The sequence below is a fragment of the Scleropages formosus genome, chromosome 11 (assembly GCF_900964775.1).
Source record: "Scleropages formosus chromosome 11, fSclFor1.1, whole genome shotgun sequence".
NCBI lineage: Eukaryota > Metazoa > Chordata > Actinopteri > Osteoglossiformes > Osteoglossidae > Scleropages > Scleropages formosus.
The window spans coordinates 13,745,617-13,769,920 of NC_041816.1; the positions used below are offsets into that span (position 1 = coordinate 13,745,617).

A 24,304-nucleotide genomic window follows, 5' to 3' on the forward strand; every position below is an offset into this window, starting at 1 on the left:
ATGTGTAAATATTATTATTTAGCTTAGCATACGAACCTCAGATTGTAAGTCACAACAATAGCTCATAAGCAAAAAGAGCACTTTCATCAACAGGATGATAAAGTTGCTTGAGGAGTGCTACCAAAGGTCATTATTAACAGTAGCTATAAGGCTCTACGGTGAGTCCTCACACTGCCAGGGTGTGAACTCTAAATGACCGAGCGGAACTGACCTTTCTCTGTATCCTAACATAACCTGTACCACTTCCTTTTCTTGTATTTCAATGTCTTCATATTTTGTTTTTAAATATGTTTGTCTGTTCATTTACTTATTTAAATATTTATTTCACTTGCTAACATAATGTTTACTTATTTATATGTTTGGTATGTACACATATGTCACATATGTATGTATGTATGTATGTTATACATTGTTTGCTGCTGTCAAGAAACTGAACTTCACTCTGGGATTAATAAAGTTCCATTCATTCATTCATTCTTTCCAAGGCATTGTGTAATAGCTTTGTGAACTGAAATAAAATGTGATCATTTTAACCCAGCGTTTTGAAAATTAACCAATTAACACAATAAAGGAATTTTACTTAAATAACACACACACACGTAGTCTCTGTAATATATGGCTCACAGACTCACTTGTGGGACTTATGATCCTGAAGTTTGTCATCCAGATCGTAGAGTGTGCAGGGTTGACTGATGAGCTTTCTGTTGTACAGCATAGTGCTCCTCCTTAGAGACAGCAGACTCTGGCAGAACTTCATTCCCATCTCCTCCAGCTCTCGGGTGCCAATCTGCAGGCCCTGGGCACAAGGGTGAGACATAGCGTTAATAGTGATGTGGCCCTGAATCCGGACAGATAAAGGCTAAATTATTACTCTGAAGATTGTTGAAAGTTATTTGTTTATGTCTACTTTCTGTTTACTAATGTGATCCATTTTGGTTTTCACATGAGCAACTGAGATGAAGCGTTGCATTTATAAGCACAGTAACAGATGTTGCACCCGGGACTCAGATTGAAACACACTCTGGTCTAGAGTCAGGTGTTCCTGCCATTAGATTGTTCGCAGGATTCTGGCTGTGGTGTCACACTCAAGACTCTCTAAAGATCCCACTCTAAAGTTCCACATGAAAAACATTTCTCCTGAGATGTACAAACATGGGCATGCAGATACAAATACTGAGAATTTTAAGGGCAGCTCTCGAAATGTTCAGGATGGCTTTCTATCGCATCAACAAGACATGACTTTACAAGCAAAACAACAAATGACAAAGATTTTAGTTAACTGATTCTATTTTTTTTATTTCTATAGAGCCTTTGTTATGAAGATAGATAATGCTTCAGATATCTTTTACAGCATGTTATTACCACATTCAAAACATATGGTTGCACAAAGCGAATGAAACGTAAATGTTTCCATTTTCCCATGATATTTCATTTGTTTTGGAATGCATAAAAATATGAACATCTCTGTAGAGCTTGTTCAGTGCTATGCTTTCATAATCACCTTGAAGGGCAAACAAGCTTTCTCTGGCAGGGTAGTCCACTTTACCACCATCTCCTCATTTCTATATTCACTTTATACTTTCCCTCCCACAAGTATTCACTATTCCTTCTGCCGACACCATGTCTGCAGAGAGACAGAATGCCTGAACTGCATTCCCAAAGAGCTGCTGTCTAGGCCCTCCCCCGGGCCTCCCACTTTTCCTTTGGCTCCTAGGGCCAGCTATGAGCAGGTGAAAGAGGTAGTGGGGAAGAGGTTGTGGGTACCACACTTCTTTACCATGCTCATTCACCACATTCTGGCCAACGACAGCATTGCCAGTGGCATTCCATGGCCACCCTGACTGAGAAGTGCGCTGCATTTAATGGATTGCACTTCAATCATTTAGAGAGTAGAAGGGGCTGACATGTGTTGAATGCATATAGGCAAGACCATTTACTTGGGGAGAAAATCGATTCTCTCGGGGTTTGCATTGTTCAGGCCGTTTCAATCGTTGGTCAGACAAGTCTCAGCTATAACACTTGTCAAATGTCAAATTATTTGAGAGCCATAGCGATACTGTGCGTAATTAATCTTGAGAAAAGGTTGGTATGTATGCCTGTTTTTAAGATGAAACCAGAGCTGTGTGTGCTGAATTTGAATTATTTATTTATTTGTGCCTGCACCCTTATCAGCACAACTCACAGAGCACTGGAGGACACAGAAATACTTATTTAAAAAGGACCGCTAGAGGTAATATCATAGTCACTAACATCGACTACTGTCACACTGAATACAAAAAAATGCCAGTACGATCCAATATTTCTACTACTGCACATAAAAACCATAAAGCAACACAAATGAATGATAATTACAATTACATGCACAATTAACTGAAAGAATCCCAACATTCAGCAAAATATACAATATGCAGAGATATTTTTCATAGACGCTCACAACAGAACAAAGGTATAACAAGTAAAAAAGAGGCAAATTTCCACAAGGTCAAGAACAGCAAAGATCATCTCATCTAATTATGGTGCGCAGGCAAAAGGTGAAAAGGGGAATGCCCTTTCCACAGAGCTTCTGGAATGTAACAGAAGAAAGTGAAAAGTATGTATGTAATTATGATGACAGGGTAGCGCAGAGTGAGGTAAGGGTTCGTGTGTCTTGGTGAACCATGGTATGTCATACTTAAAGATCCTACCCAATATGTGCAATGCACATTTTCTTACTATGATAATAATCATCTTGATTATCACGACAGAAAACAAGCACTTTGCACTGAATACATTACAGTAATACTAAATTGTTACCTCATTTTCATACTTTCTCCTAAATTTCCTTGAACATTGGCAAAGGAAAAATAAGGAAATTAAGTGCACAAATGCAATTTCCAGGACTAAGCCAAATTATAAAATGACAATACAAAACAATGCCTGAGGCCAATGAACTATTGATGAGTTTTAGAAAGAGGGGACCTTACCAAAGAACAGCCTTCATATTTTGTATAATGAGAAAGAAATTGGACCGTTTATAGCTTACAAAGCCCAATGACTTTGATTCATACAATTTCAAGATAATACTTTTCTTCCATGTTATTTTATTAGGACAATACTGCTAATTCAAACGCACACTGTATAATACAATCCAGTACGAAAAACATCAGGGCACCATTTACATATATGGAAATGAAGAATAGACTGTTTTTACTAGTTATTGAGCCAAGATAATTAGTTTATGTAATTACTAAGGCTTATATATCATTAACATTGTCATTAATGGGACAGCTGGCAGAGTACTGGTTGGGTGCTGCCTTTGGACCCCAGGTTTGAATCCCACCTCCGGCTGTGGAACCTTTAAGCAAGGTACTTATCCCAAATTGCTCCAGTAAAATTACCCAGCTGTATAAATGGGTAAATAATTGCAAGGAACTTAACACTGTAAGTTGCTTTGGAGAAAAGCGCCAGATAAATGTAAACAATGGCTTTTATCATTTTCAGGAATGCAAACAAAATCAAACTAACTGACTATAAATAAAAACAGCTATAAAAGCATTTTAAATTGCTTTTAAAACTTGTAACACTTTTTACTTTTCAGTACACAAAGCAGTGCACATTCAGTGCACAAAGTAGACAAATCACACTGGATAAGTGCTTCTACCCAGAGTTTGTAGCATAAAGCTGACAATGTTCTCATAAGTGAGTACACACAAAAAGATTGGGAGAAGGTCAGTGTCCTTGTTAGTTTCTGATTGTTTCACCACAATGGGGACAGTTAAGTGCTGTGGAACTGAGGTAGAGCCAAAGGTCCAGCATAAACCTTATTGACAACTGCAGGTGTATAGTTGCTGCCTCTAGCTGTACCACTGAAAAATGTTTAAATCCAACATGGGGGGCAATGGGTAACCAGAGAAAAAACAAATAGCAGCTGAATGAGCTGTAACAATAGTATGCTTACAATGATAGTCTGTACTTTTTATCTTTCAAGGGCTATATTTGGCATAGAGGTGACAAGGGTTTGTCAGATGAATTAGCTACAAACATATCCTTTTTAAGAAGACTCATCCTTCCCTTTTGTAAACTTGTCCTCATGCATCATGATAAACCCTTCAAATGTTCTCTTAAAGCAGAATCCAAGATACACAAGCACTTTCAGTGCCTCCGTTTCTATAAGGACATGGCAGAGTGGACACAACCCGTAACATTAAGGCTATCTATATAGTCTTGGGGTGCTCCCATGGACACAAACAAGAAGTGTGCTCAGTGTAAACACCAGGTTAAGAAACTTGACAAAGGAGATGAACAGCTGTATTTTACCACACAGATGTCCTCCAAAAAGTACTTCTGTCCTCAGAGCTTGCCTATTTATTCTTATTAGGTCTAGTCTTGTACTAAAATGAATTAAGCTAACCCTAAATGTCCAACCTGGGCATGCTAATGATACTGCTCTCAGTGAACCTCAGTCCCCACAACAATGCACAGGTAAAAAAAGAAATCCGTTGGAGGCACCCGAGAAAAACGTTCATATGACACCGTGTATCCTGCCCCACATTCCTTTCCATTAGCCCCACTTCTCCCAGGTTGAGCTCTGAGCTTCTGGCCCTAAGATATGACTGCCACCTATTGGTCTACAGATGGCTGCTTCCCGCTAGTCTTCTGGGGGACTGTGCTCCCTCAGATCTGTCTCCAAGCATGCAGCACACAATGCCACTAGATCAAATCCGACTCCAGAGGAAGCACAAGAACATAAGGAGAGTACAAAGGGCAGGATTTAGAAGCAGAGGATATTAAGAACCCTAGCGTTAAAAAAGCTTATACTTTCCTGTGGGCTGGGAAGGCTTAGGGTCAATCAGATTCAATTACTTTTCGGTGTCTGATCTTCGTCGAAGCTTTTTCTATGTCCTTCTCACAGAAACTATACGAGACAGAATACAGTACAACAGGTACAGACTTTGCATCTGCTACTGAAGCCAGGTCTATCAAATGTGGAAATTTTCCCGAATCATATAATCTTCTAGATACTAGTTTGAAGGAAAATTATAAATATTTGTTTTTTATATTGAACGAACTTGTCATCTGCATTGCTACAGAATAACAAATAGGTCATAAACTCTACAGCACTACTTATTACATTAGATACTGCGATCACCAACATGCATTCTAAACATATTTACTTTTTATACATGTATTTTCCTGTCAATCCTGACAACTGTCAGATCAAATCAAGAATAAATTTAAATAAATGTCAAATTGAGCTAAGTTAATCTATTTTATTTTGCTGTGAGTTAGTAAGAAGTTCTAGACATCTTAACATTAAAAAAGTAAAAACATTGACCTTAAACATTACTGAGAGAAAAAATAATAATATACTTTTAATACATACTTTCCCTGACAGTCCATTTGGGGTCATTACAATGAACATGCACACAAGGGTAGTATTAAAAAAAACTTTGAAAAGACATACTGCTCAATCTAAAATATTTGAGCTCAATATTGCTGCTAAAACATAATTATTTTCAGGAAATTATAAGAACAGTGCTGAGAGTGAAACACACTGTGTGGTGAACCTCACAGCCTAAGCACAATGTTAATGGAAATGCTAAATTATTCTAATTTCACCTGACAGAAATATCTATCTCTAACACATTCCATTAACAAAATAGCATTGCAGGGAAAGACAGTGTTTATGCTAGCTAAAAAGCATAGCTGTTACTGTCTAACTAATTCATCTCAAACTATCATTAAAAAATGTGGTTTAAGTCTTACCATATTAAAAATAGACCATTAACTTGCTGGACTCAAAAACTACAGGCAATGTACAGATTTCCCTTCTAATTTCTTTTGCAAATAACATGCCAGTTTCCTTGCCAGTTTCCTTACAAACCCTTGTATTCCTATTTATTAGCGTGTTTATTTATTTGCTTGTTATTTTTTTACGTGAACTGAAGGGATTCTTCCACTTTATAGTACAGGTGGTCCCCGATTTACGATGGTTCGACTTGAGAATTTTTTGACTTTACGATGGTGAGCTGGCAATAGACATTCAGTAGAAACTGTACTTCGAATATTGAATTTTGATTTTTTCCCAGGCAAGCGATACGCGGACCGATCTCTCGCAATGCTGGGCAGCAGCAACAATCCGCATCTCCCAGTTTGTCACACAAAGATGTGTCTTAGGTGCAGTGAGTGTATTTTCGACATACAATATTTTCGACTTATGATGTGTTTCGGGGAGCGTAACCCCATCGTAAATCAGGGACAACCTGTATAATCTGCAGAAAAGCTGATCAACACTTCGGTAGTTAATTCGTGTGATCTAACCTTGGATGTAATGATTGGAAATAAATGCAATAAAAATGTACATTCCTGCACCGATGGACATGTCTGGATGCTGCAATAGTTTGCTATTTCTTCTCAGTCCACAATAATCTAAATGATTAGGATGGTTCCTTTGCTGAATCTTCAATGAAAAGTTAATAATGTAACACTGAAACTGATATGACACAAATGACAGAATTAAATAAACCAGAATGAAGATTCCGGATGCTTGTGTAAATGCATTCTTCTAGCTGTGCAGCGCAGTGAGAAGCCCCTGCTGTGCAAAATGAAGGATTTTCCTTTGACAAACAGTGGAGCGCGCAGGTCCCACGGAAGAGCACCTTATCACTATCACATGTCTCCCCAGCTGGAATGGGCTCACACGTGCCTCTGCAGCTGCGCTGTTCCAGCCATCACCTCCCAGATATATGGGTGTGATGAAGGTGCCAAAGCTTGATGAAGATCTTAATTAAGTAAGGCCCAACCAACGGAGCGCACATATCTTCAACAGCCTATTAATGATTCAGAGGAAGCATTACATTTACATCTTGGTTTTGAATTAATATATCGTAGCTCAGATGTATGCATCAAGCAAGCCAAGGTCTTGCTTCTAAAAAAGCAGACTTTGAGCTCAACATACTCAACACATCCTGCTGTTATTCATACAACATTACAGCATATCACTTTGACATCAGCTGAAGAACACGCCACGTTCTTCTTCCCTTATTTGTGATTTGAAGGATACACCATCTTGCTAACCTGCAGTCTCTCCAAAAAGGCTGACTTTAACCTGCAAGCAGACTGTGTCTTCACACCAGAGTGAGTTCTCTTTGTAAACGACTCCCTGCGTGTCTTGTTAACAGGCCTGCGCGCCTTGAGAGAACAGGATTTTAATGGCCTGGTACATGGGTTGCTGATCAGCTCGATGTTTGACATCAGGGAAAATGTTATATGTTCACAGGTGAAACGTGGCTTTCTAAGGATATTTGGTCAAGAAAGACTCAAGTTTTAGTCTCATTTTAATGATTTATCATCATGACTGTGTTATTGTATACAATATGAGAGTGAAAATTATTGAGGCAATTGCTGTCATTTAAAATTATGATGAGAAACTAATCTTTATTACACTCTTTTCTAACTGCAGCCCACTGACCTAATGTTTTGCCAAGTGATTTTTTATTTTTTTTTACAGTCTATTTCTTTACTATGTGATCTTTTATAATCTCACAACTGTGTTTTCTGAGCTGAAACATATCTCCGTGGCCATACTGTTGGAACCACCTCACTGACTCATACAAGCAATCTATGTTTTTTCTTCCAATTGAGCATTATACACAAACACAGCAATTCAGCCCCTTTTGGAACCACCGCTAATGAGAATCATCAACAATTAGTAACAGTGCCAGATATTTTCCCCAGTGAGGGGAGCAATGAGGAAAATGGCAGCCCACGCAGGCATTCCACTTCCCATAAGGTTGCATGCAACTGTGAAGATGACAGAGTAAAATCAAGAAGCAGGGACTTCTGGGCCAAGAGGGAGATGAGTTAATTTTATGCTAGGTACAGGTGCTTTCATTCATTTGCTACTTGGCTGTTGTGTTTTAATTTGAAAATCTGTGGCTAAAATAAGCATAGCAACAGCGAGCATAAGGCAATAATGCCTTGTCAATAGCGTCACTGATAAATTCTAGAAGTAACGAATTACGTAATACATTAATACTAATAGCATTAGTACTAGCAGTAATAGTAATACGTAATAAGTATTACATGAACATACTGTAACTTAAAACCAGAATGTGTACAACATACAAACTATGCAGATTTGTTCAATAAATTTAAAGAAACACACACACACACACACACACACACACACACACACACGTCTACAACTGTTTGTCCCAAGTGGGGTCGCGACAAACCGGAGCCTAACCCAGCAACACAGGGTGCAAGGCTGAAGGGAGAAGGAACACACCCCGGACAGGACGCCAGTCCGCTGCCAGGCACCCCAAGCAGGACTCGAACCCCAGACCCACCACACAGCAGGACCCGTGAATAGAAACACACACACACACACACACACACACACACACACACACACACACACACATACACACACACACACGCTGTCTGAAACCACTTGTCGCGAGCGGGGTCACGGCAAGCCAGAGCCTAACCTGGCAACACAGGGCATAAGGCTGGAGGGGGAAGGGACGCACCCAGGACGGGACGCCAGTCCATCGCAAGGCACTCCAAGCTGGACTCGAACCCCAGACCCGCCACACAGCAGGCCCCGTGAAATTGAAACAGCAGATGTTCAATGTACACAACAAAATGACTGTATTATTTCTTTACCTTTTAAATGGATGATACAAGAAATGTCAGTGGAAACTGCTTTATACATTTCCAATACATGTCATGTCATGGCATTATTTTTGTTAATATCAAAACACATCGTCTAAGATTAAACATGTAGCCCACATCCAGAATGTTAATGCTGGACATTTATTGTCAGGGAGACATGCTTTCTGCTGTTTAGTGCATTCTTTTCTTTCTCACTGTGGTTTAGCCCATGCTTTTATCAGAAGAGACTCTCTTTTTGCCAATTTGTGTAGTACAGTTGAATATTCTGCAGTATGCCTCATGATATTGTTGAATTCAGATTTTTATTTCACAGTTGTGCTATAAAATGTATCCAGCAGTTTTTGTCAGATGCCATGTTATTATGTTCCTTCTGGTTTTGTCCACTAAAACGTATTTTACCAATTTTGCTGGAAACCCACTTGCACTGATAACATTTGTCTGCTCTTGTTTGTACGCTTTCAGTTTTTCGTGTGAGCTTTTTTCTGATTGTGTATCTTTTTTCCTCTCTCCCTAGCAGTGTAACTTGTTTAAAATTTTTCTGTGGTGGTGGCATCAACTACGCTATATTGCTAAAACTCATTTTGATATTGAGACATTTTTATCTTCCTTCTTGTTAACGAAGACACAGAAATAGGGTATAATTGAATGCAAGACCAACTGATTAAATGATCAACACCAATTCAGCACAGACACATTTGAGTGAATATCCTTTCATCATTATACATCATAAGACTCCACAAGCTACTTTCTGAAAGACAGTTAACTTATATATGAATCATTAAATTGAGCATTGTAAATAAGACATTCTCTCTTGAGTGCTTTATGGATTTTAATATGTATATAACGCTTCATTTTCCAAAATGAGCTACAAAGATTTTGTGCTTATTTCTCATATTTTATATTATGAATACTGAGCTAAACTGTTATAGCATTCATGCAAAAAGAATTATATTTTATTAAGGAAATGTAAAACCAAGTACGTGTAATGTAGCAATCAACATATTTACATGCCTTGTGGCTACTTCTAGCTACTTACTCATTTAGACAGCTGGGTTATTCTACTGGAGCAATTTAGGATAAGTATCTTGCTGAAGGACACTACAGTTGGAGACTAGATTCGAACCTACAATCTTTGGATCCAAAGGCAGCAGCACTAATCACTTCACTACCACATTATCAACAATAGATTACTACTAATTATAGTTTGCAAAATACATTATTCTGCCATAATGGCATTCACTGTTAGCTAGCAGATATACTGTATCTAACTACAACTACATCAAATTACACCATATATAAATCAAGTTTTCAGAGACTTGGGGTTTCAGAGTCATCTATGGTAAACTGAATGATGGACGGAGCCATTAACTCTTGATGGAGCCTTTCACAATAATTGCGGTTGAAAAGAAACTATTTGACATTTCTATAGAAATTATTGCAATATATAATCCGTGTTGCATTAAAGGAGAATTAGTGCATTTGTAACCTATTGTTAAGGGACCTTGTCCACAAAAATACATCTAGTTTTTACATGATACTCAGCAGACTTCTATTTGTTCCTAAAACTTTATTGCTAAAGTGATGAAAGGTGATGTCTTTATGATGCAAATTAGTTTCTTTTGAAGCTTAATCCTTCTGCATACAAATTTTCTTTGCATTGAAAAAATATGAAGTAACTGCTATCTTTGGTAAAAAAAAAAAGAAATCTTTGTTTGCCTTTTTTTGTAAGCCGTTACTGTCTACTTTAAACCTTGAAATGCAATGCCTGCATTAATTGCACACTTAGAGAAATAGAAAACTTTCAGAATACAAAACTTGCACTTCCATCAAAATACAGTTGCTTACATTCTGAAACAAGTAATCTGTAAGGACCTAGCATTAAAGTGAAGCCCAGCAATTATACAAAGCAAAAAATTTAGATATCACCACATGTCAATTTTCTTTGTAAAAATAATTGAAGCATTTAAATTTGATCAGATTAAATTTGTCACTGTATATACTGAATGTTAACAGCTGTACCGGTGTACTCAAGCTTGAAACTTAAATTCTTATTTTGCTGTTTTCAGGAACTCAGAATCAAAAACGTGATGAGGAATCATACTGAAAACATGAGTTCTGAGTTATTAAACAACAAGTAGTAAGGTTGTTTATTTGCTTTAGCGATGGCCAACATTTATACTGCACACAATATTAGGGACTCTGCTTTATAACCACTGTTGTGAGGACTGAATTATTAATAATCTGTTTGCTTTGCACAAGGTGACCAACAAAGTCAATAAGAGCAATTGCAAAAGAAAGGGAGGAATATTTTTTGAACCTCCACGTATTAGGTCTCTTTTTCAACAAGATATTGCCACTATAATCTGTGTAATTTTTATGGAAAATATTCAATGAAAAATGTTTAGACCATGTCATTTCAGTATTCAGTTGCAAATAAGTTTAGGGAAGGTTTGTATAAGTTAATTCATAGATGTCACCCAGCCAAAAGCTGTCTTAAAAAATGTACCACTAGGAGAACCTCCTCTTTTTTGTGATACTTGCTATGAAACTTCTTTATATTTGATTTGCAACTGTTCATATATCCAGTTATTCTGGAAAACCTGTTTAGGTTCATTAACTTATTCATTAGTGCATCAAATATTAAACAATTTACTGCAGGGTTTCTATGATATAGATAAAAAGAGCTAGAAGAGATACTATTTGGTTAATCTTGTTTGTTTTTTTTTTTTTTTTTTCAAAATTTCATTTTCATAAAAGTAAATTTAGTACTTAAAAAAATGTTTTTCATGGTGATTTCAAGTTGTATATCAGTACTGTCTTGATCTCCAATAACTGTATATCTTACACAATAAGACTATTCTGTACATATTTTAAACTTTTTTGTATGGTTCCCTGGCATTTGTTCTGTTTTGTTTTATTTGTGATGCTCACATAATGTTTCTTTTTGTACTGTGTTTGCATAGTTAAGAATATAATAAAAAAAAAAAAAACCCAGGCCTACACCACAAAAAAACAGCAGAACTAACCACCCACAGACCTTCAATGGTTTATTTTATTTATTGCATTTTCTGATAATTTTTAAGATGCTGAAAATAAATGTTCTGCTTCAAATTTCTGATTGGGAGTGAATTTTTCACAGTGTTTAAATTAAAAGACTTGACTTCAAAGGATATAGACTCCAGCAATGATCCAGCTAGAGAGTTGTGTTAGGCTTGAACATGGAGCAAAAAGGCTTGTGACTCATACTGGGACTCAGAATTGTGTCTCAGGCTTAAAAATTTGAGATTTGACTACATTGTTCCACACACAGTCCACTTTGAATTTATAGTGCCCGAACAAGCACTGTTACGAAACAGATTTTAATTTAGTAACTCTCCTCCATACAATGACTCCATATTTGATTCAGTGACTGCCAGAGAAGTTAATTAAGTGTCTTGTCTGTGCTGAATTGTACAGCAAATCCCATGTCTTCAGAAGGCAGCTAATTGGTAGAATTTGTAGTGGACACAGGTCAGTTTCTGCTGGCCTCACAGGCACATTTTAGGCAGTCACATTTTCTTTGCTGTGATAAGTTTCAGTAAGTGTAGTTACATTTTTTTAAAGCACAGATAATCAAAATCCTACATTAAAGATTCCCACAAAGCATCTGGGGGAAAAAAAAATGAAAAATATTGTTTTGCAGTGAGTCCTCAGTTTCATGAAAAGTGCATCAACAAAACTGATCACAGGTAGACTCTTAATTTAAACCACAAATTTCTGATCATAATACCACCATTAATGAGCTCACTATTTACAAAAGTAATTTAGAAGTTCATGTTAAGTTCACCGAAGGATATATCTAGTTTCCCAGTTGGTAATTTATTTACAAAAGTGCAATTACCTGGCCTTTGTGTAGCACGTTTTATGTACGGTACATGCCAGATGTACACAAATATTAACAATGCTACCACAGAAAAAACAGCCAACTGAACTGATTTCATTTTCCTTGTTCAAATGTATCCATTATTTCACTACACATGGAGAATTTTTGAAATACAAAATGAAATATCAACACATAACTGTATGTCATGACAAGGACAACTCCTTCTCTCACCACCCACAATGTATTCAGTTCAGTTTTATACATTTACATATTGTTCCCAAGGAAACAAAGTATTAAATGGCAACAAGATAGTTTCCTAGGGGCTATGATCAACAAACAATCTAAAGGCTAAAAGCTTCTTTTAGGCAGAAATTTCTCCTTCCTTGAATAGATACAAGAAGCTGTTAAATATCTGCTGAGGATTGAACCATTCTGTAAAACTGACCATATATTTACACCCAAAGCTGGATTTTTAAGGCTAGTGGAGTAACTGTTTCATTCTCTTTTCTCAGAGAAGAAGGGCCACCCTGAAGGAGAAAGCGCATCCCACTCAGCCAGTGACATAGTTGGTAAAAAATATAATTATATATGTCATAGCTTTTCTGATACGTCAATCATCATACACAAAGTATTGATACAGCTGTATTTTTCAGGAAGAATTCCAGATAAATCACTGTGCTTACTGATACTACAGGAGGGATCTTGAACTGATGGCTTTGAGGACACAAGTCTGTGCCCTTCAGTGGAAACCAGCAAACCAGCATGCCACGGTGTGGGAGGAAAACGTTGTGCCCACCTTGAAGATGCCCTGGTCACAGCCATTGTAGGTGCTCTCCATAGTGTAGCTCCTGAGAACCCCCATCTCCCGCCATACGACCACCCGCGCTGTTGCCTCCCGTGACTTCTCTACCAGGTAGTTGCAGCTGTTGAAGGCAAACGCGGGGGCAATACGGTCCAAGGTCTTGGAGATCGTCTGAAAAAGACATTTCCATAGGTCTGGCCTTACAGACAACACTAAAATTACAGTGAAATAAATTTGTAGCTGTCCAGAATGTTAGCAGCCCCTGCCAGCAAATCTAAGGAAAGTAAGACATTCTTATTAAACGAATGCTAATTAATGCTTGAGGGGAAACCTTTACCAGCTTACTTGAAAGGGCACTGGATGTCTCGGTATTAAAATGATTATTAAGCAACGTTCACCTTTTACAAAAATACTCTTTATGCGAGGAAAGCGAGAGCTCTTGTTTTTATTATGGTATGTCTTCATAGTGGAGGTGACAGCATGAGAGATGATGGTACATTCTGTACCCGGTATCCTGGATCCTCCTTCAAAGAGGCAGTGTCGACTGCAGAACCGGACTGCCACAGAGTCTCCTTCACACTGCAGCCATACAGGAAAACATTCTTCTTTCTTGAGTGGCCGTGATAATCACAGAACACCTTTGGACAGCATGCGGTGTCAGCAGTTAGCTTCATCTTTAAATATGGCAGCACAGCATTGCAATTCACTCTGGAAAAATACAAAGTTGTCCACGAGTATGCAAGCACTTATATTATATGCTGTAAATGAATCAAATGCTCAGATCTCTCTATTTTACTTTCTTTATGCAGTTCTGAAGCTTTTAAACGCTCATATTCAAGCCTGCATGTTAAGCTTTACTAGTTTGGAGGGACCAGAAACAACTTCTTCTCCACTACTTCATCACTGAGAAAATAAATTAGATTTCACACACATTAGACCTTAAAAAAGGTCCCCAAGTGTAGTGGGGAATAAGTGACAAGTCTATACATGGGAGATTTATGATTCACCCCTGTTACAAGTGACACATTTTGCATTAGTTACAATTCAGTAGTTATACTTCTTGTTCAGCAGTTTCATATCCATGGGCTTGACTGTGCAGGTGTCGAACCTAATTAACACAGCTAACAACACATGTAGTTTTGTTAATAAAAATACTATGAAATTCATCTAATGAATTATTTCATTTTAGACACACTGTACACATGATACATGAATGAAATTCTGCAAATATATATATATATATATATATATATAGATGTACAGCATGTCTGCTGGTTTTTAATATCAAGAAGAAATATTTCTCCTTTTTGTCAACATTAGAACATCACAGATGTGTAACATTTTGGATCTATCAGACTGATACAGTATTATGGTCTGTTTGCATTTGTTTTTACATATTGCTTAAGACCCCTTTTTATGATCATTTCGGATTTATTAAGCAACATAAAAAACACTGTACATTAAACAGACAGCTAAATGGAACTTGAATAAAAGTTTGTATTATTTCCATTGTTTTTCGTACAAACTTTATTGGCAGAATTATCGCAAAAAGCAAATAAAATAGCCCAGATGTAATCTGAGGTTGTCAGGCTCTGAATACACCTGATCTCATGTCAGCTCTAAAAAGACAAAAAGCCAAACAGGCATACTCATTTTCCAAGTCTGCTTGATCTCTTTCTGCACAGTGGAAGGGAAGCAGGAATACTGAAAAACTGAACTGAGATTGACTGTCTTTAACAGGGAGAAACCCCTGGGAATTTTTCAATGGAGAAGAAGAAATCTTGTCTATAGAAGGTCCTTTTAGAGCAAAGTGTCTGACTGCGGGCATTGAGAGACTCACCAGTGGACTCCGGCCTGTGGTATTGAGGTAGTAGAGGAGGCCCTTGGCGTGGTAGATTGTAGGACTCAGGTTGGGATCAGGCTTCATCCACTGCCTATTGAGATCTTCTCCATTCAGCGAACAGCGATGCCTACATTATATTTTTTTAAAAATTAATAGAGATAAAAAAAAAAACATTAAAGGTCATAGTATAATTTCTACAAGTTTGTTGTTCTGAGATGAGTGCCATTACTGGCTTTCACCCAGGTCACAAGGTCTAACATTTATAAGAATTCTACAAAACAGAAAATTAGTCTTTTAACAATGACTGTTTTTGAGGTCAGTCAAATGTTTGTTTATTTAAATATTTATATGGTATATTGTTTATAAATATAGTTTGTTTAGCATCTGTATTTAGCACAAAGGCAAGCTTTGTTTGACGTAATGTGTCCGCTTATAAGTCTACAGATAACAATAAAATCTAAGCTTGCTTGTGCATTATGTTAGTATCTTACTGATGAGGTTTGATCTCGTTAAAAAAAAAGCGTTGTGGAGAATTCATAAAAAGGTAAAAGTGAAATTAAGCTCCTTTAATCTGCATTATTTTCTGCATTACTTTCTGAAAAATTCAGGAATCCAATAACTACTTAAAGCAGCAGGAAATTTGTATTAAAACACATCTGTTTCTTCCAGATTAATGGAAAAGATAATCCTCATACTGCTGAGACCTCAGGATCAATGTGCACAACAGCTAAAATGTAGTATCAGAGATCAGGAGGGGTTAAATAATTTACAAAACAAATATATCCATTGAAAAAAGGGCGATTTTGGAGTCAAACTGAGTCATGTTTTGGAGTATGTACAAAAGTACAAATGTTTTCATTATTAACATATTTAATGTTTGAGCTGCATTGTGTTTGGGAATACACACACACACACACTTTCTGAACCGCTTGTCCCATACGGGGTCATGGGGAACCGGAGCCTAACCCGGCAACTCAGGGCGTAAGACTGAAGGGGGAGGGGACGCACCCAGGACGGGACGCCAGTCCATCGCAAGGCACCCCAAGAGGGACTCGAACCCCAGACCGACCGGAGAGCAGGACCTGGTCCAACCCACTGCGCCACCGCACCCCCCTTGTTTGGGAATAATACAGTCTATTTCAACAGAATGATTAAAAAATAAATGTACCTGCAGAAAAATGTAAAAATCTGTATGTTTTGTATTAAATGCACAGCCCTTTAGTTACTTGCAGTGTTTCTTCAGAAATTGCCTCCTACCCACACACACACACACACACACACACTTTCTGAACCGCTTGTCCCATACGGGGTCGCGGGGAACCGGAGCCTACCCGGCAACACAGGGCCGGAGGGGGAGGGGACGCACCCAGGACGGGACCCCAGTCCGTCGCAAGGCACCCCAAGCGGGACTCGAACCCCAGACCCACCGGAGAGCAGGACCCGGTCCAACCCACTGCGCCACCTACTGCTAAGATGACCTAGCTTTTCACATCATTTGAAACAATTAATTATTTGAAACAATTAACAAATATCAATACTACAATGAATACATTGGGGGGGTGGTGGCACAGTGGGTTTGGCCTGTGCGTGCTCTCTGGTCAATCTGGGGTTCGAGTCCTGCTTGGGGTGCCTTGTGATGGACTGGCATCCCGTACTGGGTGTGTCCTCTCCCCCTCCAGCCTTGGGCCCTGTGTTGCCGGGTTAGACTCTGGCTCCGACTCCCTGCAACCCCACTTGGGACAAGCAGTTTCGGACAATCTGTGTGTGTGTGTGTGTGTGTGTGTGTGTGTGTGTGTGTGTGTGTGTGTGAATACATTGAAAATATTGAATATTAGATTATTAAATAATCAGTGCTGTGAGCAATAAAGAATAAAAATATCAGATGTGCTTTGTCTTGTCAGCTGACTTTTGTACAGCAATATTTAGCCTAATGAGAGTCATGCCACAGTAAAAACAATAAAACAACAGAACTACTAGATGTTAGAACTAGAAAATGTGATTACTGTATTTAACAAACAAAAACATAGACAAAGTATAAACAAACAATAAGGTCTAAGGCAAATGTCTACAGGCAGACATGTTTTCTGAGAAACGGGGAAGACGTATTTAATACTTGAAGCAAGAATATTCTTGACTTATGGGTAGGCAGATTCGTAGGTATTCCAACAGCATTCCAACACTGTTGTCTAATTTGTGATCAAGGACTCAAGGGTTTCATTCAAACTGACACGTTTCAATGGAGGAATGTCAAGTCCAAAGAATTACACGTTGACTATAACTATTAATATGTCAGCCTCACTTTAAGGCACCACAAACTCTGACTGTTTCCCTTTCTTGATGAATGACAGTTGTATATTTTCCCCACTTAAGTAAACCTGAAGACTGAATGGAGCATTTCTACAGTCCTGTCAATATCTTTTCTTAAGGTGCTGATCTACAGTACATGTGGATATAGTTTGCAAAAGAGTTGAACAGTTTGTGTTGAAAGTTTTGAAAACATGCCTTGGGTCACATATGTCACACTTGCACATCTCTTTTGGCAGCTGGTGACTCGTGTTTCCCTAATATAAAGTAATGTAGCTAGTAACTGGTGCTGCAGAATCCTATAGGCAGTGCCATAAGACACAAAAAAGATGCAGGGTAAATTGTTCAGGCAGATAAGTTTGTCATGGTTCTTATACGTGCATTTGTGTTTTTTAAAGGCGAGCAATAACATATAAGCCAAAAATATTAATCATAGTAAAAGGTATTTTTAAATGTCATATTTTAACCTTCTTTTAAGTAATTGGCTATCTTTACTTTTTCCAGTTTTTTTTTGTTTGTTTGTTTCCTTCTGCAACTTTCCCTGAACTACTTTTATTTATTTATTTATTTTTTTACTTTATTTATTTGTCTTCATGGCCCATCTGTTGGTAAGGCTATTCTTTAAATATTTGATAATCTAAAAATTTTGGTGCAAACAACATCACCCTCTGGAAAGCACCGTTGAGCACCGTTTTGTTCTACAGAGTAATAATTTATAGATTTTTTGATATGCCTTTTTATAGATCTCTAGCTATGCTGCAGCCCTTTTCGTCCCATGTAAAAGTGCGTACCACCCAGTCATAGACAGGACTTTGTGGATTGGCAATGTTTTCTTACACTGTTATTGATAAGGCTGTTATAAGTGATAAATCCTTATCTTAGTATTAATACTAATATTAATATTTATTAAGGTTAAACCACTACCCATTTGGCATGTAAGCTGAACTACACTTTGAAAGGAATTGTTTGTAAGTGACAAATATAAAAATAGTGTAGTCTAACAGAGGACTGTTCTTCTATGAGGAAGTTTGCTGAAGCCTCATATGCCTCATATCCCTGAGCTCAGTTGCAGCAGACCGTGTACCAGGAGTGCAAAACCTTGCAGCGAAAGGATTTGTTCCACAGTGGGAGAAAGATTGCTAAAGGTTAATTAGGATTAGTGTGGTTCAAGTATGCCATGATTAAAACACAATCATAATTTACAAGTTTTACAAACCAAAAAATAGGATCAAATTAATGCTGAGAACATTTCAAATAATGGAATTTACAGTACAGTCTAATATATACATATATATATAAATAATTAGTCAAAGGCACCTCAGTATGCCAAAAACAGATGCATGCCATACAATGTGGCTGCAAAATAATTCTTGGAACATGTACAAATGTATAAAAATCATAAGGGAAAAAAAACAAATGACTCACCCATAGAATTATTCTTGGCCAACATAAGAGGTAATTTGTTATTCAAAATTGGTCTAGCACTTATTGGACAATGCTCGTTTATGAGACATGTACTTTATAATGCACATGAGAGGTGTTTTGCATTTGATCCTATTTCTTGAAAAATGATTACAGAAAAGAGGAACATGTACATAAAAATCATTACAAGCAATAATTTTATAGTCTTGAAACTGAAAATAAATTACTTTAAGACAGTCAGTCATCTCGATGAGATTGAGAGGTGTGTCCACAAACTTATTCACTATTTTGAGTGACAATTTCCGATGATATGAGGATGTTATATAACCTTTAATGCTGGCTCTTCATTATGCTAAAAATATGCCTACACAATTTTTTGTCCAATTACAGGTCTACACAGTCAAGCATTGCTGACAGGCTAATGAAAAGAATACCTGTAGGAAGTTGCCCTACTACTGTCGTTCTGGACCTGCACGCTTTCCTTCTGTCACTTCTAGACAAACTCAGACCGCTCAGGTACTGCAGATCTGAGATCTGGGGCTTATGCATGCATCGAGCGCATTAACAGAAGAGAAGAGGCCACGTTATCAGGAGAGAAGACGCCACATCCACACAAACCTATTTGTCACATTATCAGAAGTGAGAACACTATGTTATATGCTGTGAATTTGAAAATTATGAAACAGAGCATAACCTTCCAATGAGGAAATCCACTTCCTGCCCATCACACTCTGAGCAGATAGTGTTACGCAGGAGGAATCCAGCTCAATTCCCTTTTGACAGCTATTGGCCATTTGAAAACACACAGGCTGCATAGCTGTCTTTGCTCTTCTTAACATGTGTTTTTCTCAAAGCTCCATCAATGTCTGCTCTGAATAACAGGTACCATTACACATGCCACATTGGCATAACCCTGCATACATAGAAGCAAACACAAAACAACAAGGTGGGGCTTAATCCTTGCTGTCTCCCACCAAAAATCAGCACTTTTAGTCAGACTGGCACTAATTGAAGGTGTGTATAGAATGTATTACATTTTCATAAAGTAATTTTAACCAGCTTCATTATGTATGCAATTATGGGGATGCGAAGAATTAACCAAGGTGAGATTTCTAAACACGTAGGCTTATTGAATCGAACCTATCGACTGTAAAAAGCGAAGTAATATGGCAATTGTCATTTAACTAAAGTTATATAACAATTTCACATATTCTATTAATGAACACAATGAAAATAAATAATTGAATAGTGTATCAGAATATGGTAGCACAGTACTAGAGTCTAGAATGAACACAAAATTCTTACGTACCAGGCAATATCTGTATTGAGGAGAAGCAGAAGCTTCACTGCCTGTTTGAGTTTGAGATTTAGCTTTATTGTCACCAGGCGTATTATAGTTTGTGGCATTTCTTGCTTTGAGCACTTTAATCTGTTTTTACTTTGTTTTACTTCAAAAAACAATCTCCCCTCTGAACTTACTTAAAACCTGATGGTGAAGAGTATATGCTATTTATGTAACTTACAGGGATATTATAGGGATGAGATTTTGTCCACCTAGTACAGTAGTTGTATATTACATGATATGACAACATGACAAGGAGATAACTTCTCTGCCTACTTTACCATTTATTTCACCTGAAGGAATCCCTCTAGTTAAATCTTTCTAGTTGGAAAAACATCATAAATCATAACTAATCATAACTGTTTATGTAAAATGGACACAGAGAGATGACAAGCCACATTATGTAATTAATGATGTGTAATGTGGTGCCTTAAGGAATTGTGTCATTATAAAAAATAGCAATAATCTGTCACTTATGGTGCATGTATGAAGGGAAACTTGCTGCAACATCTCTGTTGCATGAGCTAAATTTTCCTAAGTGGAAATAATGAATTGTCCAATAAACTAAAATTCCATTAGTCAGGAAACAAGAGACCTCCAATCAATATACATCAGCATACAAAAAATGAAGTAGCTGAGCTAGTGTTGCAGTTCTGTTCCCATTATCACTATATAGCTATTATTTAAGTGGAAAAACACTGCATATCTGATTTTCTCAGGTACAATTCAGAAAAAAAATAACCCAGTATATTGCGTATATTAACTTAAATTTGTGAACATGGTGTATTTGTACATTTCTGCTCTTCGCCTTACCTTCAAACACATATTTTTTCTTGCCATGTGATTTATGACACAATACATAAAACTTTATATACATTGTCCCTAAGCATTTCTGCAGCAAAACAAAAAAAGGTTTTTGGACTGTCCTTGGAAAAAAAAAAAAGAAACTTTTATACTTGTTAAAACATTCTTGCACAAACTAATGGATAAGCAGCCTAAGTGACAGACAAGACTCAAGGGTTGCTTCAGACAGATGCTGGAAGTATTGAGGACAGCTGCTGAGAGATTGTCCTGAAAAGCAAATGAATACAAAGCTTGGCAGCTATCTAAACCGCAACCCCTTTAAAGTGTATTACTCTTAATCCCCTCCATTTCAGAGCATTTCCCACAGTGCCGGACTCCTAACTACATCAGTCTTATACTAAAGATCTCAGAGGATTATGATACTGTTTTCACTGGACTGATACTTCAAGGAGTAGAACATCATTTGCGAATTATACACATTTAGCACTGCTTATTTTTAGCATTGGCTTTACTTAAAATGGTGAAATCTTGTCTTAGGTACTTTTTTGCCTTGCTGTCATAATGAATAAATAAACACTCTCTCACCCAATCAGAATCAAGCATTTCCCAACATCGTGTCATGAATGTAAATACACCATGGCTCAGAACCACTGCGTAATGCCACTGAGCTGCCTTTTTCATCTGTCAGAAACGTAAAATAAAGATGGCCGATGCAGAACAGCTCTTCTTTTGAGTCTAAAATGATGGCAATTTGCTCCCTGTGCTTCCCACGGAGATGGCCCGGAGCATAATATTGGTAATTTGTCATGGCTGGCAGGTTCTTTATGCAGTGTTCGGCTGCTGTTCAGTGTAGTCTGTTCCCCGATACCGGCAGACCCAAGACACAGCTCTCCTGGTTGGAAGGGATGCACTCTACATCTCTTTGCCTATTCAATGGACACTTGACAGGCTCCTTTCAACATGACCATGTTTAAAATAAAGCCAAGAGAGTTGTGTCTGAAATAGGGCCCTATGCAATACAGGAAGCTTCTTTCTATCCGATAAGGCACACACATGTTACGCATGTTAATGAAGGTGGCTTTTTTATTGTGCATTACAACAGTAGGCTCTTGTGTCACCTGAGTCGTTTACACAAAGGAAAGAAGAACGAATTGGAAATTCTTCGTTTTATAGTATTCTTGCCTTTGAAATTACCTCATTCTCAGTGAATGTGAATATTCATGTTAACACAAGACTAATATGTTGGAGAGGCATGCTGGGTGTTATATTATTAGCTGTATTTGAAGTATACCTTTAAGTAAAAATTACAAGCATAGCTTGCACATAAAAACTAGTGTTCCCTGCAGTGCTCTGCACCATTATGGATATGCATTATTTTGGTGTGTAATTTCTTGCTCTCACTTGGTTCTTAGCTTGCAATATTGTAACAAGCCGCTAACATAAATCACTTTTGATTAATATGGTCTTCCCAATGACAGACACTCCCATTATAATCCACCTCCAAAAAAAGTAACTCAATCCTTGTTAACATTATGGATTATTTTCTCCTTTATTATTTAGGCTATTAGCAGACATTTTTGTCCAAAATAATGTGTAACTTTAACGAAAAGAAGATTTTTTACCTATTTTAAGATATCACAATGGTACAGCAGTAGCTCGGATTCCTCACAACTTCTTGGCTGTGCAATCGGAGATAGGATTGCCCCCCTCTCAGTCTGTGTAAAGTTTGCGTGCTGTCCACATTTCCATGAATTTCCTCTGGGTATTTTGATTACATGCAAATTGTGTTACAGGTGAACTGGTGATTCTGAACCGCCAGTAGCATGTAAACAAATGTGTAGCTGTTCTGCAATAGACTGGGGGCACATCCAGGGTGCATCCTGTTTAGTTCAGTGCCCTGTGCTCCTGGGAGAGGTTCCAGACCACCACAACCCTACATTAAGACAAGAGGTTATTCGAACAGATTTTTCCTGTCTTAAGTTCTGCCATAGCAGAACATATACATGCCACAGTATACATATTGTCCACTGTATTCCCTTTAAGACATCATTGTTGAAATGTAGTGTAAAAAGAGATTTGTATGCCTGACTGAAATATATTAGTGAAATGCTGCAATAAATTATTTCATCACAAAGTATTTAAAAGTTAAAATATATTGCGATATCCCTAAAGGGCTTATTATGTGTGTGCAAATTGGCATTAAATATTGTTTTCTTTTGTGGATTCTTGCAAAGCCTGCTGATCTGAGCTTGTGTGTTATACCAATTGGAGCAAAGGAAATTACATACAAGAAACTATATCATGCTTGTTGCACTAAAAATACATCCAGCTCTTTACTGCTCCATTCTGTTGTACTTCCTCTGCTTTGCTAATATTCTGACTGTCATCTTTATGTTAATGTCGTACTCATTCCGCCTGCATCAAATGAAAAAAATAAAAATGCATTTCATAGATCACTTTTGAGGGAGATTTTTTTAATCTGTTTGTGTTGTGTGAAATAATGAGAATATGAGAACTGATTTTTTTTAGCTGAGATAAATTCTGTTTATTTCTTTTTCTTCAGTAGCAATATCATATTATAGCTGCCTGTAAATTCCTGATATGTTCATTTTAACTGTATTTGCTATTTAATAGTAGCTTTAACCAAACTATGTATTGCTTATTCTACAGACAATGTCTAATGCACATCATAAAACAACAGATTTAGAAAAAAATGTTTTAAAAAGGTCTATGGTTAGGATGAAAAATACATGATGTGATGTTCTTGCATCTGTAAACACTCCCACAATGTCTAGTATGACAGAAGACATGCATATCCACATGTCAGGATTATGCTCTGAAGCCACCTGAAGAGATTAGCATTCTTGTGGGAGAAGCACTTTTTGCATGAAGAGCTGATGTTCCCATGCCAACCTTCCTCCTGTCCCTGTCACACAGTGTTAGCTCATCCCTTCCAGGACACCACAACGAAGTAATTCTGCGCAGTTTCCCCAATGTGTTCACGTGTGTGTGTGTGTGTGTGTGTGTGTGTGTGTGTGTGTGTGTCTGTGCGTGTGTGTGTGAGAGAGGGAGAGAGAGACATCTTATTTGATCAGCATTTAGTTGCTTACCCTGATTTTATATAACATTATTATAGCTATGATTGTGTTATCTTTGGCAGTAGCCTACAGATGGCCAAAAGGGCAAACCATTTGGAAACGGATACTTTTAAAGCTTTCATGCAGCCAAATCTGCAGACAGGACAAATATATTAAAGAAGATATTAAC

The 24,304-nt window shown here is 37.5% G+C and overlaps 1 protein-coding gene across 2 annotated transcripts in view; it reads right to left on the minus strand.

Moving 5' to 3' along the window:
• Positions 1–24,304, minus strand: part of LOC108941199 (cytosolic carboxypeptidase 4-like) — a 112,470-nt gene that overhangs the window by 12,465 nt on the left and 75,701 nt on the right. For both annotated transcript variants that reach the window (XM_018763867.2, XM_018763868.2), the window contains exons 20-23: positions 15,163–15,292; positions 13,829–13,960; positions 13,317–13,493; positions 633–796 (exon numbers count right to left, since the gene is read on the minus strand). In XM_018763867.2, coding sequence (XP_018619383.2) covers positions 633–796; positions 13,317–13,493; positions 13,829–13,960; positions 15,163–15,292 — 603 coding nt within the window. The remainder of the gene's footprint in view (positions 1–632; positions 797–13,316; positions 13,494–13,828; positions 13,961–15,162; positions 15,293–24,304) is intronic.